The 18,995-nt window shown below is 39.6% G+C and overlaps 1 protein-coding gene across 3 annotated transcripts in view; it reads left to right on the top strand.

Moving 5' to 3' along the window:
- Nucleotides 1-18,995, top strand: part of LOC127571646 (constitutive coactivator of PPAR-gamma-like protein 1 homolog) — a 110,753-nt gene that overhangs the window by 52,572 nt on the left and 39,186 nt on the right. For 2 of the 3 annotated variants that reach the window (XM_052018223.1, XM_052018225.1), the window contains one exon: nt 9,515-9,689. In XM_052018223.1, coding sequence (XP_051874183.1) covers nt 9,515-9,689 — 175 coding nt within the window. Of the gene's footprint in view, nt 1-9,514; nt 9,690-12,494; nt 12,548-18,995 lie in introns of those variants that run through there. The other variant, XM_052018226.1, reaches the window with a different exon arrangement.

Below are 18,995 nucleotides of genomic sequence, written 5' to 3'. Positions count from 1 at the left end.
TGCTCCAACTTTATAAAACTCAACTGAAGTGCTGTGTGCAGTACTGGTCACCACACTATAGGAAGAATGTGATAGCAGTAGATGCAGGAGATCCAACAGGATGTTGCCTGGGATGGAGTGTTCCACTTAGGAGGAGAAAGTGGATAAGCTAGGTCTATTCTCCCTGGAGCAGAGGAGGTTAAGAGGGGACATGGTTGAGCTGTATAAAATTATGAGTGGTATACCATAGAACAATACGGCACAATACAGGCCCTTTGGCCCACCATGTTGTGCCGCCCTTCAAACCACACCTAAGACTATCTAACCCCTTCCTCCCACATATCCCTCTATCTTAAATTCCTCCATATGCTTATCTAACAATCTCTTGAACTTGTCCAATGTATCAGCCTCCACCACCACCCCAGGCAGCGCATTCCATGCACCAACCACTCTCTGGGTGAAAAACCTCCCTCTGACATCACACTTGAACTTCCCACCCAATACCTTAAAGCCATGTCCTCTTGTTTTGAGCATTGGCACCCTGGGAAAGAGGCGCTGGCTGTCCACTCTATCTATTCCTCTCAATATCTTGTATACCTCTATCGTGTCTCCCCTCATCCTCCTCCTCTCCAATGAGAACAGCCCTAGCTCCTTTAGTCTCTCCTCATAATCCAAACTCTGTAATCCAAGCAGCATCCTGGTAAATCTCCCCTGTACCCTTTCCAACGCCTCCACATCCTTCCTATACCGAGGCGACCAGAACTGGACACAATACTCTAAGTGTGGCCTAACCAGAGTTTTGTAAAGCTGCATCATCACTTCACGGCTCTTAAACTCGATCCCCCGATTTATGAAAGCTAACATCCCATAAGCTTTCTCAACTACCCTATCCACCTGCAAGGCAACTTTCAGTGATCTGTGGATATGAACCCCCCAGATCCCTCTGCTCCTCTACACTGCCCAGAATCCTGCCATTTACCTTGTACTCCGCCTTGGAGTTTGTCCTTCCAAAGTGTACTACCTCACACTTCTCTGGATTGAACTCCATCTGCGACTTGTCAGCCCAGCTCTGCATTCCTATCAATATCCCTCTGCAAGCTTCTACAGCTCTCCACACTATCCACAACACCACCGATCTTTGTGTCATCTGCAAACTTGCTAACCCAGCCTTCCACCCCCTCATCTAAGTCGTTAATAAATATCACAAAAAGTAGAGGTCCCAGAACCGATCCCTGCGGGACATCACTAGTCACAGCCCTCTAATCTGAGTGCACTCCCTCCACCACAACCCTCTGCTTTCTACAGGCAAGCCAATTTCGAATCCACACGACCAAGCTTCCCCAGATCCCTTGGCCTCTGACCTTCTGAAGAAGCCTACCATGCGGACCCTTGTCAAACGCCTTACTGAAATCCATGTAGACTGCACTACCCTCATCAATCTTCCTGGTCACCTCCTCAAAGAACCTTATCAGGCTTGTGAGGCAAGATCTTCCCTTCACAAAGCCATGCTGGCTGTCCCTAATCAGTCCATGATTCTCCAAATGCTCATAGATCCTATCTCTTAGAATCCTTTCCAACAGCTTACCCACCACAGATGTAAGGCTCACCAGTCTGTAATTCCCTGGACTAACCCTACTACCTTTTTTGAATAAGGGGACAACATTTGCCACCCTCCAATCCTCCGGTACCATCCCCGTGGACAACGAGGACTCAAAGATCCTAACCAACGGTTCAGCAATCTCCTCCCTTGCCTCACAAAGCAGCCTGGGGAATATGCCATCAGGCCCCGGGGACATATTTTCTAACAACTTCAACACATCCTCTCTCTTAATATCTACATACTCTAGAACATTACCCTCACCTACACTGTTCTCAGCATCATCAAGACCCCTCTCCTTGGTGAATACTGAAGAGAAGTATTCATTGAGAACCTCACCCACTTCCACAGCTTCCAGGCACATCCTCCCACCTTTGTCTTTAATCAGACCTACCTTTACCCTAGCCATCCTTCTGCTCATCACGTACGAGAAAAAAGCCTTGGGATTCTCCTTAACCCTACTCGCCAAAGCCTTTTCATGTCCCCTGCTCGCTCTCCTCAGCCCTTTCCTAAGCTCCTTCCTTGCTACTCTATATCCCTCACGAGCCCTGTCCGATCCTTGCTGCCTACACCTTAAGTATGCTGCCCTCTTCTTCCTAACTAGTTATTCCACCTCTCTCGTCACCCACGGTTCCTTCACCCAACCATTCCTTCTCTGCCTCACCGGGACAAATTTATTCCTAACATCCTGCAAGAGATCCTTGAACATCGACTACATCTCCATAGTACATTTCCCTTCAAAAATGTCACCCCAATCTACACTCCCAAGTTCTCGCCTTATAGCCTCATAATTCGCCTTCCCCCAGTTAAATGTCTTCCCGTCCTCTTTGCTCCTGTCCCTGTCCATGACAATTCTAAAGGTTATGGAGCAATGGTCACTGTCCCCCAAATGCTCACCCACCGATAGATCTGTCACCTGACCCGGTTCATTGCCTAAAACTAGATCTAATATGGCATTCCCTCTAGTCGGCCTGTCAACATACTGCGTCAGGAATTTGTCCTGAACGCACTTAACAAACTGCGCCCCATCTAAGCCTTTGGCGCTAAATAGGTGCCAATCAATATTTGGATAGTTGAAGTCTCCCATTATAGTGACCCTGTTATTTTTGCATTTCTCCAAAAACTGCCTCCCAATCTACTCCTCAGTATCCCTACTGCTACCGGGGGGCCTATAGAATACTCCCAGGAGGGTAACTGCCCCTTTCTTATACCTAATTTCCACCCATATTGACTCTAGAGAGGATCCTTCTACATTATCTACCCTTTCTGCAGCTGTAACCGTGTCCCTGACCAGTATCACCACCCCTCCTCCTCTTCTCTCCCCCCCCCCCATCCTTTTTAAAACACTGAAAACCAGGAATATTCAATATCCATTCCTGCCCCAATGTCAGCCGTGTCTCTGTAATAGCCACAATATCATAGTCCCATGTACTTATCCAAGCTCTCAGTTCATCTCCCTTATTCCTGATGCTTCTCGCATTCAAGTAAATGCACTTTAGCCCATCCACCTTACTACTTTTGTAGCCTGTACTCTGCTTCTCCTTCCTCAAAGCCTCTCTACCTGTCAGATCTGACTTTTCCCCATCCCCTTCTTCTGACCTACTCCTCCAGTTCCCTTCCCCCTCACAATCTAGTTTAAACCCTCCTGAACCACACTAGCAAACCTGATATAGATAGGGTATACTGCAGGAAACATTTCCCCATATCAGACGTAGACAAAACAAGAGGACATAGATATATGATAAGGGGGAAGAGGTTGAATGGGGATATGAGGAGGAGCTTTTTCCCCCAGAAAGTGGTGTGTCATAGAATTGTATAGTATAGAAAGAGGCCTTCGGCCCACCATGTCAATGCCGACCATCATGCTTATCTATACAAATGCCATTTGCCTGAATTTGTTCCATATCCCTCTGTACCCCACTTACTCAATTACCTGTCACAATGCCTGGTAAATGTTGTTACTGCTCCTGCCTCCAACACCTCCTTTGGCAGCTCATTGGAAATCCCAACTACTCTTTGAAAAATTTACCCCTCAGATCTCCTTTAAACCTCCTCCCTCTCACCTTAAACCTATGTCCAAGTGAGTACCTGGAAATCACTGCCCAAGAGTGGTTAAAGTGGGGTCACTGGCAGCATTTAAGAATTGTCTAGATGAGCACTTTAATTGTTTAGGCTTGGGTGGATATGGACCAAGTGCTAGGAGATGGGGTTAGTGCAGATGAGTGCCTGCTATTCAGCGTGGATGTGGTGGGTCAAATGGCCTTTTTCCATGCTTGCGTCTCTAAGACTCAGATCCACATTCCACCCACCTGGCTTCAATATACCACACTGTCAATGTGTCTTGTTGAATGGGTTTTAGATAGGGCAAGGTCTGTCCAAAGCCAACTTCCACCCTAGGAGTCTTTGCAACAATCCAGACTGTAGCAATAATAATACACAAGCTATGTTATACATTGTCAATAACTGCCTGCTGACTAAGTTCAGTGCCAAATTATGACCACACATGGCTACTGAGGATGATACTGCACGATTTGGCTATTACACACAGGCTGTCTAACTAACTGTTCAATATGTGCTTAATAACTTACATGGGCTTCCAGGTCACTTATTCCTCAGCATTTTAAATTATCTTCCTCATGTTTAAGCCTCTTTATTGCCTAACGCTTACCTTCCCTCTAATCACACTTCTCAAATTCTGGCCCCTTACTTGCTTCTCCACTATCTTGACTACACCGTTGGCTGCTCTATCTTTAACCACCTGGATCCTAACTTGTTTCAATGGAAGTGAAATTGAGGCAGAAGTGTGAGTAGAACTGACAAGACTATTGGGAGAGGTTCTTCTTAGGTCGGTATTTAAATTAAGTCAGTAACCACATCCATCTGATGAGTACTGTGCTTGACAAGGGAGTGCTGGTGTTGATATTAGATGCTAGAAGTTGCATTTCTGTTACGCATCATTGATTCCCTCCCCTTGATCTTCTTCCAATAATTATTGCTGAATATTTTGTTTCAAATTGTAGAATAATGATACTGCTTGCCTCATAAGTTTTGTTGTTTCTACAATCTCGCTGAAATGTTTATAGTGGAGTAAATAGAATTTCAGTGGTACTTGTTCCATTAGGGTATTAAATGTAAGGAAGAAATCTTTCGTACAGATAATTGGAGCAAATATGACCATTTTTCATTATAATATCTTTAGTCCCGGGATTACACGGTTAGTGTAACACTATTACAGCGCCAGCGACATGGGTTCAATTCCCACCGTTGTCTGTAAGGAGTTTGTACATTCTCCCCATGTGTTTGCGTGGGTTTCCTCCCACATTCCAAGAATGTACGGTTTAGGAGTTGTGGGCATGCTATGTTGGCACTGAAAGAGTGGCGACACTTGCAGGCTGCCCCCAGCACATTCTCAGTAACGCAAAAAGACGCATTTCACTGTGTGTTTCAATGTACATGTGACTAATAAATAAATAAATGATTTAATTCTAATTTGACTGTACATTCCCATGAGCAATATGGTGCCAATCACTAATTGTGTAAATGAAGGTTTCTAATAACTGTCTCAATTATCTAAATAATCTTGAGTCCCCATATCAAATTCAAATTTTATTTACTTCAGAATTACGGTTCTTACGTTTTAATTGCTGCTTCTGTGCAAGATTTTTTTCCACCATTTTTTGTGCAGGATAATTGATTGTGCACTCATCGTGACTAACGTCCATTTGGTTCTAATGCCAAACTTTTGAACCCCATTCTAGGTTCTATGTCAAGTCACAGTTATGCAGTGGTATTACTAAATTATGCTAGTGATGTTTAGAAGAATTTGTGCATGGCTGATGAGTGATTTCTTAAGGGAAATGATTTTATTTGCACATTTGTATTTTTTAAAGATGCCATTTTATTCCCTGACCTTTTGATAGTTGGTGTATTATTTTCTATCTTCCTGTTGTAATCCAGTTGTGGAAAGGGTTAAAAATAGAAAGTGCTGGAAATTTGTCACAGGTTAGTCAGCAATCTAATATCAAAAGGTAGGATAGAGATTTTGATGTGTAGTTCTTCAAAAAAATAGTTGCAAACCTGACACTTCCTAAAGGAGGGTATCAAATCATAAAAATATGCCATTTCAATACCAATGCTCGCTGACCTACTCTTTTTTTGTAGCATTGTCCATTCTAATTTCAGAGGCAAGAATATTGAAAAGGGAGTACTTGACTGTATTGGGCATCGACTGGCCTTATACAATTGAGGTCAGATTAAAAACTCTCCAGTGCTGGTTATATAATTTTACAAAGCAAGTTGGCCCAAGATAATATCTGCAGAAGTTTCTCAGAATGGGGTCTTTGGCTAAACCAATTGTGATTTCTTCATTAGTGACCTTCCTTCAATAATAAGTTAAACAGTGACACTTCCCATTTCATCCATAAGTGCTCAATGAGACAGCACTTTTCACACTACAGGATGACTTAGACAACAAACCAGAATGCTTATGTAGGTAATGTTTATGCCATATCACCACAAAAGAAAAGGTCCTTATCCTATAACCTGATACCAGTGTTGTTTTCTCTTTGGCCTTTAAATTTCTGACTGGACTAGATTTGTCAAGGCACAGAAGAAGCTGCAGACTCTGGAATAAATGATTCAACTCAATCTCTGTCAGGCTCTCCATAATTTACAAGCCTCCATTTTGGATAGTGATGGAATGTTCTCCAATTTTTTGAATGGATGTAGAATAATTGCTTTTGAGAAGTTCAGCAACATTGAAGAAATACATATGGATGATTGGCAACACTGCCAGTGGGCATCATTCTGTTGATAATCAACGTAATTTGCCTGGAGAGTATATTCTAGATTTTTGTTCAATTCATTGAGGAATGTACGTGCTGCTGTCAAGGCCATATATTGCCTATCCCTAATTGCCCATGTAAAGATGGTAGTTAACTACCATCTCAACTGGCTGCACTCCAAGCAGTGAAGATGCTCTCAGTGCTATTAGGCAAGCAACTCCAAGATGTTCAAGTAATGTAATTGAGGAAACATTGATATTTCTGATACAGGATGGTTTGTGGCTTGGTGTGAAACATAGAGGTGAGCTGTTACTATGGAGCCACTGTTCTTATCAAGCAGTGTACTTTGACACAGATGGTGTTGAGATACTTGAGTGTTGTTGGAGCTGCCTTCATCCCAGAATATTCCACAACACACCTGATTTTGGTGCCTTGTATATGGTCGAAAGGATTTGAGAGTCAGGAGATGAGTCACTTGTGATGGGATACCTAGCCTCTGACTTAGCTTCATAGCCACAATATTTATGTTGCTGGTTCAGTTGAGACTTTGGTTAGGGGTAACCCTTGGGATGGTGATGGGAAAGGTAGTATTGATAATTCTGTATGAATATTAAGGCAAATAGTAGATTCTGTCTTGTTGAGATCATCCTTGCCTAGCATTTGTATGGTGAGACTGTTATTTGCCAGTAATATATCAATAAGATATATTGATCTTATTGCTTGGATCTATATGCTGCTTCCCTTTGTTTTTGAGGAGCTCTGAATGGAATTGAACATTAATCAGCAGTCATCCTCCCTTCTGGCTTTATGATGGAAGATCATTGATAAGCAGCTAAAGACCGTTGGGTTCAGGAAAGTATGCAGCAGTGACCTGGGACCTCTGTGATTGACCCCCAACATTCACAATGTCTTTTCTGCGAGTTATGACTCCAGCTTAGAGGAGACTTTTACCCCTGATTCCCATAGACTTCAATTTTACCAGGGCTTCTAATGACCTGACATACCTGGTCAAATGCTGCTTTGATATCAAGTACAGTAACTCATACCTTGTCTAAGCTCTCTTTTTTTTGCTTGTAATGGAGTGTGGGACTGAGACTTTCTGGCAGTATCTAAACTGTGTATAAATGAGCAGGCCATTGGTGGGTAATTGATGTTTGATAACAGTGTCAGTGTCACCTTTCCATCACTTTATTGTTGATGTATATCATGTAGAATTAATCTGACTAAAGATAAGCATCTATAATGGTGTGAGAAAGAGCAGGTAGCTTGAGATGGATCACTCACCCAGCACTCATGGCTGAATGTGGATGCTGACTCTTCATCTTTTGCACTCATGCTGGACTTGCTATTATTGAGGACAGGGATGTTCATGGGACCACCTGGTGTTGATTAATTATCTGGGATCATTCACACCCGGCTGTGGTTTGGGCTTAGGAGCATTGATTTGATTAGTTTTGAAATCGCTTGTTTCTCTCTGTATCTTGCTACTTAGGAGCATTGATTTGATTAGTTTTGAAATCGCTTGTTTCTCTCTGTATCTTGCTACTCCCATTGCTTAGCATGCATGCATTACTGCTGAAGCTTAATCAGGTTGGTATCTTAATTTTAAGTATGCCTGATGTTGCAATTAGCATGTTCTTCCACAATCATTGACTCAGGATTGGTCACCAGGCTTGTGGGTAATGGAAGAGAGAAGGATGTGCAGTCCATGAGATGATAGATTTGAGTGAAATATAGTGCTGTCAGTGTTGGCCCACAGCAACTAATGGACGCTCAGCCTATGTTAAATCAGTTAATTAAATTTATTTGAAGTGGAAGTGCCACACAATATAATAGAGGCCATCCACACTGGGAAGGCTGGTCTTCATCTTCATGATGCCCCAGCTTGGTATCTGGACAGGTGCTTCAGTGGCATGTAGATCAGCAAGGACGTTAAGTTTTCCTCTTGATACCTCACAGGTCTGATCATACAATTAGGTCCAGGTTGGTCACTAATGGTGCTCCTAAGCCACTGTAAATGATGGACATGGAAGGTTCCCCTTTGGAATATATTTTATGCCCTTTCTGTAGTTGGTGTTCTTCCAAATGATGTTTAAGGTAGAGAAATCAGCTGAGGGTAGGTGGTAAATAGTCATCAGCAAGTGGTCTTGCTTATGTTTGACCTTATGCCATGGCATTTTACAGGATTATGAATCGGTACTAAGAATTACAGTGGCATTAGTACAGTTCTGGCTTATCTGTTCAGTTAGTGGGACAGAATGCACTGAGAAAAGATGGAGTAGTCTGGAATGCAACCTAATTTTAAATTTTTACAGAATCATATGTATATCAGGTTGTTGCCTAGCTACTCACTTTCGCTATGACATCCACTATCAGTTATACTGACTCTTAAAATTCTTGCCAAGTGTCTCGCAATCCTGACTTGGAAAAGTACTGCTTTGTATTCTTATAAAGAATATAAAAGAATGAATCTGTCTGGAGATGATATAAACAGAAGGAGATGAATGGGAGTAGAGGAGGGAGAGTGGAAAAGAAGCAAAGGAACTGTGAGGTGCTGGAAATTTAAAATAAAATGGAGAATGCTGGAAATACTCAGCAGATCGGTAGCATCTCCAGGGAGAGAAAATAGTTGTTATTATTACAGTTTCTTGTCCTGTAACCTCAACAGCAAAAGCTGAAAGGCTTGTATCTTCAATCATTGGGTCAAAATTTTGGAATTGCCTCCTTTAAGCTATTGTGGAGCATTATTTGCACAAAAAAGTAAAAACATCTTGATATAATAAACCATTGATGTTGTTGAGTTTTACATATGAGATTTCCATTGTCCTTCAATGTGAATCAAGCTTTTAATTTATTGATTCTACTTATTTACCAAATAGAAGCCGAAAGGAAATACTACTGATGAACACAGATAGAAATTGATGGTAACGATAAGCAGATCAAACAGCATCTCAAGGCAATTAACATTTTGAGTTAGTGACCTTTCACGAGAACTGGAAGTAGTTGTAGGTTTAACTGTTTGCGAGCAAGTACAAAGCCAAAGAAAAGATGCGGGAGGGGATGTGGCTGGTGGGTTGGAGTGGAGGAACAGAAGGAAAGCTCTACAAAAGTAATGAATACTATCTAATGATGCATACTTTGTTTTTAATTATAGGGTGAGATTAAGATCTCCATTAGCATAGAAGATGAAGCCAATAAGGACTTGCCTCCTGCTGCTTTGCTATATAGGCCAATACGGCAGTGTGTATATGGAGTCCTCTTTAGCCTGGCTGAGGCTAGGAAAAAGGCTGAAAGACTTGCACTAAGAAAAAATAGATTCCCTACTGAAAGTAAGTTATTTTCATATTTTCTGCTGGATATCTGTAGCATAGCAGTTTAAAAGTTTATGCTGGGAGTATCTTAATCAAACAAATACAAGTCAAAAAATTGTTTTAGATACCAAACTAAACATGAAATCTTCGTTAGTAAATGCAAAACAGTTTGCAGGGCATTGAAACCAATTAGATTGTCAAAACTGTATTTTTGAATGTCATAGAACCTGGATTTATCAGTATTTCTTTTGGGCCGGGCACAGAAAGAGAAATAAGGATGATTAGAGATAATTGGATTGGATGTGTACATATAATTATTCCTTTCTAAAAATTGGTATTCCCTTATGAAAAATACATCCATTTTGGTAATTTGAGAAGTTGTTGAATGGGGCACAAATTTATTTGAATGAAAGGTTAAGTACACAGAAGGTGCATGAATGAGATGCCATCGTAACCTCACAGCATAAGTTTTTGGGTGCAGCTTGATGTATAAATATAGTCACAGGACTTTACACAAGTAAAATATTTGCTAAAAATGCTACTACAGGAAGAACTGAAAAAAGACATGAAGGAAAATGCTGGTATCCATCATTGGTCATACAGGAGAAGGGTATTTAGGGACTAATAATTCAGTAATAAACTTTTATAAGAGGATAATAGTGTCAGAGAAATTTAATTTTCCGAGTTTAGCACTAGCAGGGTGGTTAAGGGGAAATGATTTGCTGTAGTATATCTGGATTTTCCAAAAAGCTTTTGATGAAGTGCCATATAAAAGGTTGTTACATAAAACAAAGGCGATTGGGTTGGAGATAACATAAGTATCGTCAGAGAAATGCCTAAAAGACAGGAAATAGTATGAATGGAAAAGTAAAAAGTTGCTGAAAATCTGAAATGAAAACAGAAAATGCTGAAAATAGTTGGCAAGTTGGACAGCATTTGGTCTGAAATTGTTAAGTTGTTGTTGAATCCCAAAGGCTCAGGGCGTGTTTGTGGACTGCACATCAGTCACCCAACTTGTATTTGGTTTACCAATGTGGAGGTAATCTCATCGTGAGCACCAAAAGTGAGAGAGTAGGATTTGATGGGTCTTTCATCAGGTTGGCAGACTGTTACTAGTGGAGTGCCACAATATTGCATGTAATGCCCACAGTTGTTCACAATGTATCTATGCTAAAAGACAATGTGACATATTAAAGTTTGTTATTGATTAAAAGTAAGGTGGGGAAGTGAGATGGGAAGGACAGTTTCTGTAAAAAGGGTGTGACCACATTGAGTTCATAGGGTGACAGATTGAATACTGTGCTGGAAATAGAGGAATTGGAACACAGAATCATTTTTCACTTGTGAGAAAACAGGATATGTTTGTGTACAGAGAAATCTAGTGTGCTGATTCAGGAGCCACAGAGCACTTCTGCTGGTGCAGCAAGCAGTTGGGAAGGCAAGTAGTGCATTGACTTTGTTGCTAGAGGGTTGACTTTGGTGAAACCATATTTGGAGTACCGTGTGCATTTTAGTCTCAGTATCTTAAAAATAACTTGCTGGCAATGGAAATCAGAAAATCTGCTGGAAACATGAAATAAAACAGAAAATGTAGAAACACTCAGCAGGTGAGGCAGCATCTGTGGGAAAAGAAACAGTTAACATTTAAGGTCCAAAACTCTTCACCTGACGAAGGGACTCAGAATTGAAACTTTAACTCTATTTCCCGTTCTATAGATGCCTCCTAACATCCTGATTATTTCTAGCATTCTCTGTTGTTATATTTGCAATAGCATTTTCATAGGATTGGATCCTGGGATGAGTGGGTTGTCCTCTAAAGAGCAATGAGGAATGCTGGCCTTTAATCATTGGAGTTTAGAAGAATGGATGATGATCTCATTTTCTGAGATGTATGACAGTGGAGGTACTAAGAAGTTGCTTTTATGGTGGAGAGTCCAGGACTATGCAGCATAATCTCAAGATAAGGGGTCAGCCATTTAGGACTGAGAAGAGGAGAAATTAAGCAAAGGGTTGCAAATCTTTAGAATTCTGCACCTTGGTTATTGCATGTATTCAAGGCTGAAGCTGATAGATTTTTGGATGTGAAGGGGATCAGGATGTGTTCATTGGGTGAAAAAAAAGGTTGATATGCAGGAAAGCCAGATTTCCTTGAAGCTCCCTCAAAAGGTGATATTGGGCTATTTCTGCTTTGGTTTATTATGATCATGTGTTCTACCCATGCAGTTTTTCTCCCCTTATAGGTATCATTGCCGTTTGAGATTTGCTGCTACTCCCTTATGTGAGAGCATTTTTGCATGTGTTGTGCATCTTTCCATCTGATGGTTTTAGTAAGAATTCTGTGAAAGTAGATTTCTAGTTTCTGTGCAGTATTTTGGCAAAAAGTATTTCAAGTTCACATCAAGCTTATTAAAATATACAAGAACTCAGTTCAGTCAATTATGTTTTTCATCTTAGAGTAAAAACTGTACTTGCCTTTGTATGTTGTCTTCTATGATCTCATGACATCCCAAGCAAGAAACTTTAAAATCAATAAAATACCTCTGAAAAATAGTTCCTGTAATGTCGGAAATAGAGCAGTCAATATACACACAAGATAGCACAAGCAGCAGTGAAATAAGTGGCCGGATCACCTGGTTCTGGTTTTAGTTGAGGGATGAATTTTGGGCCAGTCTCTGTGGAAATACTCTTGTTATTTTTCAAATAGTCTTATGAAGTCATTTTATGTCCATCCATTCCAAGCGAGTTAATAGGGTCTCAGTTTAATGGCTCATCCAAAATACAGAACCTATATCAGTGCAATGATCCTTCTCTGTTTCTCTGAAGTGTCATCTGAGGTGTTATGAACTCGAGTCTCTGGCATAGGACTTCAGTGAGTAACTTATTGACTCAGAGGTAAGAGTGCTACCTCTAAGTTTCTTCAGTTTGACCATCACATCTTTTTCCAAGGATGACTAAAGTCCTCATAGGTCTTCTAAAATGAACTTCATTCAAATGACTTGTACTTGATTTTTTTCTTAGATGTAATGAAGTAGAATCAGTTCAAAGGGAGTCAGATTATGTTAGATATGGTGAAACTATTCCATAAATTCTTTATAAGTCCTAATGAACAATTGTAATCTGGAACTTCTAAATTTACACAGGTGAAATAACTGTGGTGTAGATAATTGGACTTCAGATTTTACTTGAAGATGAGTTTCTAAATGAAGTTGTGATTTTTAAAAATTGGTTAGATAACCCTTTTTGAAGTCTGGCTACCACTGTGAGAAATTTAATGAGTTTACTGTCAGTATGGATGTGAAATCTAATGTAACCTCTAGTTTATGAACATTCATGGCTGAGGATTTTCAGTGACACATTGGTGCTTATTTCTGCTACAATTGATTTGAAATGTATGCATGTTCTGCCCTACTAGAACTCAGATTACATTTGCTGATTTTGGTCTCTTTGTTGTAGTTTAAGTATATCCCCATAAGGTAATAACTGATACTAATGGTCGTTTCGTTATAATATCAGGGAAAATAAATACAGACCAATGGTATTGGCTAATATTTATGCTCCAAATACGAATGACCCAGGATTTTTTGAACGATTTTTGTCATTCCTACCAGATTTGAACTTTTACTCTTTGGTGTTGGGAGGAGATTTTAATTTCTGGTTAGATCCCAAATTAGATAGGTCATCCACTAAATTAGTTGCTCCTAATAAATCGGCTTTATTTCTTTTTATTTGATTTTATTTGAGGATTTGGTTTATTGAGCTTTTCTTTGTCCAGTTCCATTTTCTCTAATTATTTTTTTAAACCTTCTATGACTGATGTAGTTTTTAAAGAGTGGGACAAATTAGGTATTACTTGTTTTCAAGATCTGTTTGTTGAAGGAAACCTTTCTTCGTTTGAACAATTGTCTACCAAGTATAATTTACCAAAAACTCATTTTTTTAGATATTTACAAATTAGAGATTTTCTTTGATCTCAATTACATTCTTTTCCTTTGAGTCCTGATAAAAATTTATTGGATGCAATTTTTAATTTGGAACCCTTTCAGGATGGCTCAATATCTAATACTTATGACTGATTACTAGGAATGAGTAAGTTGCCACTAGATAAAATTAAAAACACTTGGGAACAAGATTTCTAGATGTCAATTTCTGAGGAAACTTGGAATGAAATTTTCAAGTTGGTTAATACTTCGTCATTATGTGCTCGTCATTCTCTCCTTCAATTTAAAGTGGTCCATAGACCTCATTTGTTTAAAGATAAACTATCCCGTTTTTATTCCAATATATCTCCTTATTGTAACAAATGTAATAATGGAGTGGCTTCTTTAATTCACATGTTCTGGACGTGTCAGCGTCTTACAAAATATTGGACAGAGGCCTTTCATACTTTTTCTGTACTTTTCAAAATAAATTTTAAACTTAATCCTTTGACTGCTCTATTTGGGATCGTTGGAGAAAAAGATATAACTTTGAAGACTTCTGATTTATACATTCTGGCTTTTATTTCTCTTATAGCCAGGAGAGCTGTATTGCTTAAATGGAAGGAAGTTACTCCTCCTACCCATGCTCAATGGTTACAGGATGTTATGTCATACCTGAATCTAGAGAAGATTCACTGTTCAGTTTTTGAATCTAACTTAGACTTTCAAACCTTGTGGGGACCTTTTTTGAATTATTTTCAAAATCTCTAATTTGGTGATTAAAACGCAGAAATTGGCTGACACTGTTAAGTTTTTAAGGGTTGTTCCTTGTTGTTTTTTCCATCAAGCAGCTTAGGTTTTTGGTAGTGGGAGTAGATTTTTTTTATAATAAAATATTTCAATTTTTTTTCTTTTATTAACTAACTAATATATGTGATTATTAATTTAGAGTACTGTGATCTTAAGTATGATTTAACACAACGTATTTGGTAGTATTTTTACTCTCTTTTTTGATGCGTGTACTCTGTATTTTTTTTCATGGATTTAATAAAAAATTATTGTAGAAAGAAAGAAACATAACCCAAGATGGCCCGCAATATGTAGATATTTAATGAAGAATTGCTCCTAATATCAAATCGTATCTTTATACGTCAGACTCTGTCTTAAATTCAATGTGCAATTCTGGTTGCCAGAGTATAAGAAAGACATGTTAAACTCTAGCAGCAGTACAGAGGACATATGTGTTTAACCTCCCATTTCAAGTAATGGAGTTATCAATCAGAGAAACTGAGTTTTATGACCTAGAAAAGAGATGTCAAAAATTAACCTTTGTCTTATATAAAACAAGTGACAATATAGAAAAAGTTTACCTGGAATGTTGTTTTGATTTGAACCTTATTAGTGGGAAAACAGAATACAGTTTCAAAATAGTAACCTTAGAATTGATAACAGGTCATTGACTTCAAGAAGTGGGGTGGAGTACACGCTCCAGTCTGTTTCAATGATGCTGAGGTGGAGATGATTTCAAAGCTTCAAGTTCCTAGGTGTAAACATCACCTACAATTCTTCCTGGTTCAGCCACATGGACGCTATGGCCAAGAAAGCACACCAGCGCTTCTACTTCCTCAGAAGGCTAAGGAAATTCAGCATATGCCCGATGACTCTCACCAAGTTTTACAGATGCAGCATGGAAAGCATCCTATCCTGATTCATCACACCTTGGTATGGCAACTGCTCTGCCCAAGATCGCAAGAAATTGCAGAGAGATGTGAACGCAGCCCAGTCCACTGCGAAAACCAGTGTCCCCTCCATTGACTCTGTCTACATTTCCCACTGTCACAGGAAAGCAGCCAACGTAATTAAGGACCCCTCCCACCCCGGTCATTCATTCTTCTTCCTCCCTCCCAATGTGTAGAAGGCAGATGCTTGAGAACACGTATCACCAGGCTTGAGGACAGCTTATATCCCACTGTTGTAAGACTCTTGAATGGATCTTTTATAAGCTAAATATGAACTCTTGATCTCTCAGTTTGTCTCATCATGGCCCTTGCACTTTATTTGTCTACCTGAATTGCACTTTCTTGGTAATTGTAACACTATATTCTGCATTCTGTTTTTTTTTCTTTTGTACTATCTCAATGTACTTCTGTATGGAATGATATGTTTGGAAAGCATGCAAACAAAAATCTCAGTACATGTGACAATAATAAACCAATTACAATTACAGGGGGTTATTCAAAGAGTGATCAGCATTTGAAGTAGACATTCAAATGTACATATGTAGGTGCAGGTGCAAAAATAATTTAGATGCAGTAATAAGGAGGAACAGCACAGTGTTTTTGGATGGATAACTTGCATGATTATCTTAGCGTCATAGAGTTATACCACATGGAAACAGGCCCTTTGGCCCAACTTGTCCATGCCGACCAGCATGTCTTCCTGAGCTACTCCCACTTGCCTGCATTTGGTCCATATCCCTCTAAACCTTTCCTATCCATATGCCTGTCTAAATGTCTTTTAAACACTGATTGTACCCCCTCTACCACTTTCTCTGGCAGCTCATTCCATATTCCCACCACCCTCTGTGTGGAAACTTGCTTGCAAAGGTCTTCTTTAAATCATTCCTCTCACCTTAAACTTATGCCCTCCAGTTTTAGACACCTCTACCCTGGGAAAAAGACTGTAACAATCCACTTTATGATGCTCGTGATTTTATAAACCTCTATAACATCATCCCTCGGCCTCCTTTGCTCCAGAGAAAACACTCCAAGCCTATCCAGCTTCTCCTTATAACTCAAGCCTTCCAGTCCTGGTAACATCCTTCTGAATCTTTTCTGCATTCTCTCTAGCTTAATCACATCCGTCTTATAGTATGGCAACCAGAACTATACACAATATCCCAGGTGCAGTCTCACCAGCATCTTGTGCGGCTGTAATATGATGTCCCAATTCTTGTACTCAGTGCTCCATCCTATGAAGGCAAGCATACCATACGCCTTCTTCATCACCTTGTCTACCCTTGTTGTTACTTTCAGGGAACTATGTCTTTCTGTTCTACAGTACTGTCCCGGGCCCTGTCATCACTGTGTATATCCTGCTCTGGTTTAGCTTCCCAAAATGCATCACTTTACACTTCTCCGAGTTAAATTCCATCTCTCATTCCTTGGCCATTTCCCCAATTGATCTCGGTCCTGTTGCAGCCTTAGATAGCCTTGCTTGTTATCCACAGACTTAATAATTATGCCACCTATATTCTCATCCAAATTGTTAATGTATATGACAAACAACAGTGGACCCCTTACTGAAACCTGCGACACCCCACTGGTCACAGGCCTCTAATCTGAAAACAAAAACTTCCATTACCATCTACTATCTCCATCCACTAAGCTAATTTTGAATCCAGTTGGCTAGGTCACCCTGGATCCCATGTGATCTAACTTCCAGACCAGCTAAAGTCCACGTAGACAACATCAAGTGCTCTGTCCTCATCAAACCTCTACAAAAAAAACTCAAATTCGTGAGACACTACTTTTCACTCACAAGGCCATGCTATCATCAGACATCACTTCTACAAGAAATTTTTTAGGAGTTGGATTCATAAACTGCTGTCAGAATATGAATAAAGTTTAAAGGCAACTCAGAAACTTAACCAGCTTTCAGCAAATAAGTTATACATATATTCCCCCAAAATGAAACATGGTTTGCAGAGAGATTTGATATTGCTTTAGTGCACAATTCAAGTGTCATCAGTTAGGTCAGCTGAAATATTAACTAAACTTAGAATATTGAAGCATTATAACATGACCATCCAATAATACTGTTCCAGTCTTTTAACTTTATTAGAATTAAGATAAACAAGACAATTAATAAGTATGATAACATGATTATTTCCAAAGTATAGGAATGTAGAAAAAACTTGCCCCTCAGATGTTTTCCCTTCTCGCCTTAAACGTGCTTTCTAGTTTTGGACTCCCCCAACCTTGGAAAAAACTGACTATCTACCCCATGCCCCTCATAATTTACTAAACCTCTATAAGGTCACCCATCAGCCTTCTACGTTCCAGTGAGAATAAACTCAGCCTATCCGATCTCTCCTTATAACTCAAGCCCTCCAGTCCCAGTAACATCCTTGTGAATCTCTTCTGCACTCTTTGTAATGTAATCATATCCTTTCTGTGGTGTGATGATCAGAACTGTACCCAGTACTCCATGTGTTGCCTGACTGCTGTTTTGTACAGCTGCAACATGACATCCCAACTCTTATACTCAATGCCTCAGTCAGAAATACACCCCTTGACCACTAACCTCTGCCTCTTATCACTAAGCTAATTTTGGATCCAGTTTACCAACACATCTTGGATCCCACATGCCCTAACCCAGACCAGCCTACCATGCAGAACGTTAAAAGCCCTGCCGAGGACCATGTAAACTACGTTTACTGCCCTCTTCACAAATTTTCTTAGTTACCTCCTCAAAAAAACTCAATCAAATTAGTGAGACTATTTCCCCTACACAAAACCATGTTGACTCCTCCTAATCTGCCCCTGCTTTTCAAGTGAACGTAAATCCTGTCCTTTAAATTTTTTTCCAATAACTTCCCTGGAGTGATAGAGTCATACAGATTGGAAGCGGGCCCTTCCTTGCTGACCAGGTGACTGTGTTTGGCCCATATCTCTCTAAACCTTTCCTATCCATGCACCTACTATTGATGTAAGGCTCACCTACTTGTAGTTTCCTGGCTTATCCCTACTGTACTTTTTTGAATAAGGGACTAACATGCTAGAAAGCCAGAAGTGGTGTTGTTTTAACTCCAGACCTAAGCCTTGCTTTTTAATTTATGGTGGGGGTGGGGTAGGGAGATAGGTGGGCGGGCTTGATTCTTTCAAGTAATTTACCCAGGAACTTATTAAGATAGCTCACATGCACAAATTAGAAGGCAATATATTAATCCTGAATTTAGGTGGTATGTATTGATTGTACTTTGGAGCAGACTGTGATCCTAGAAATGCATAGTCTGATGCATCTGCATTTGAAATTGTATCTTTATAAAGGATATGCACCTCCAAAGAAATTCTAAATAGCAGCAGCCTTAAATCAGTAGATGATTTCAAGGAAATGTGAAGAAATTTCATTAGAGCACATCAGTTAGAATCCTTCAGTGTTGTCCTTAGATTTAATTTAAAACAGGTTGTTTTAAATTAGTCAATTAATTTATTATATTTTATATAATATATAGTATACTATATAATGTATAATAGAATATTATATAATAAATAATATAAAATAATAATATTACATAACAATATATATAATAAAAATTAATCAATTTAATTAATAAAAAAAGAAGTCAAGTTGAGTTGCAAAAGCACATCTTGTGGACGGTATACACTGCAGCCCATGTGTACTA

This window comes from Pristis pectinata, chromosome 6 (assembly GCF_009764475.1).
Source record: "Pristis pectinata isolate sPriPec2 chromosome 6, sPriPec2.1.pri, whole genome shotgun sequence".
Taxonomy (NCBI): Eukaryota; Metazoa; Chordata; class Chondrichthyes; order Rhinopristiformes; family Pristidae; genus Pristis; species Pristis pectinata.
This window is presented reverse-complemented; position numbering and strand designations above follow the sequence as displayed.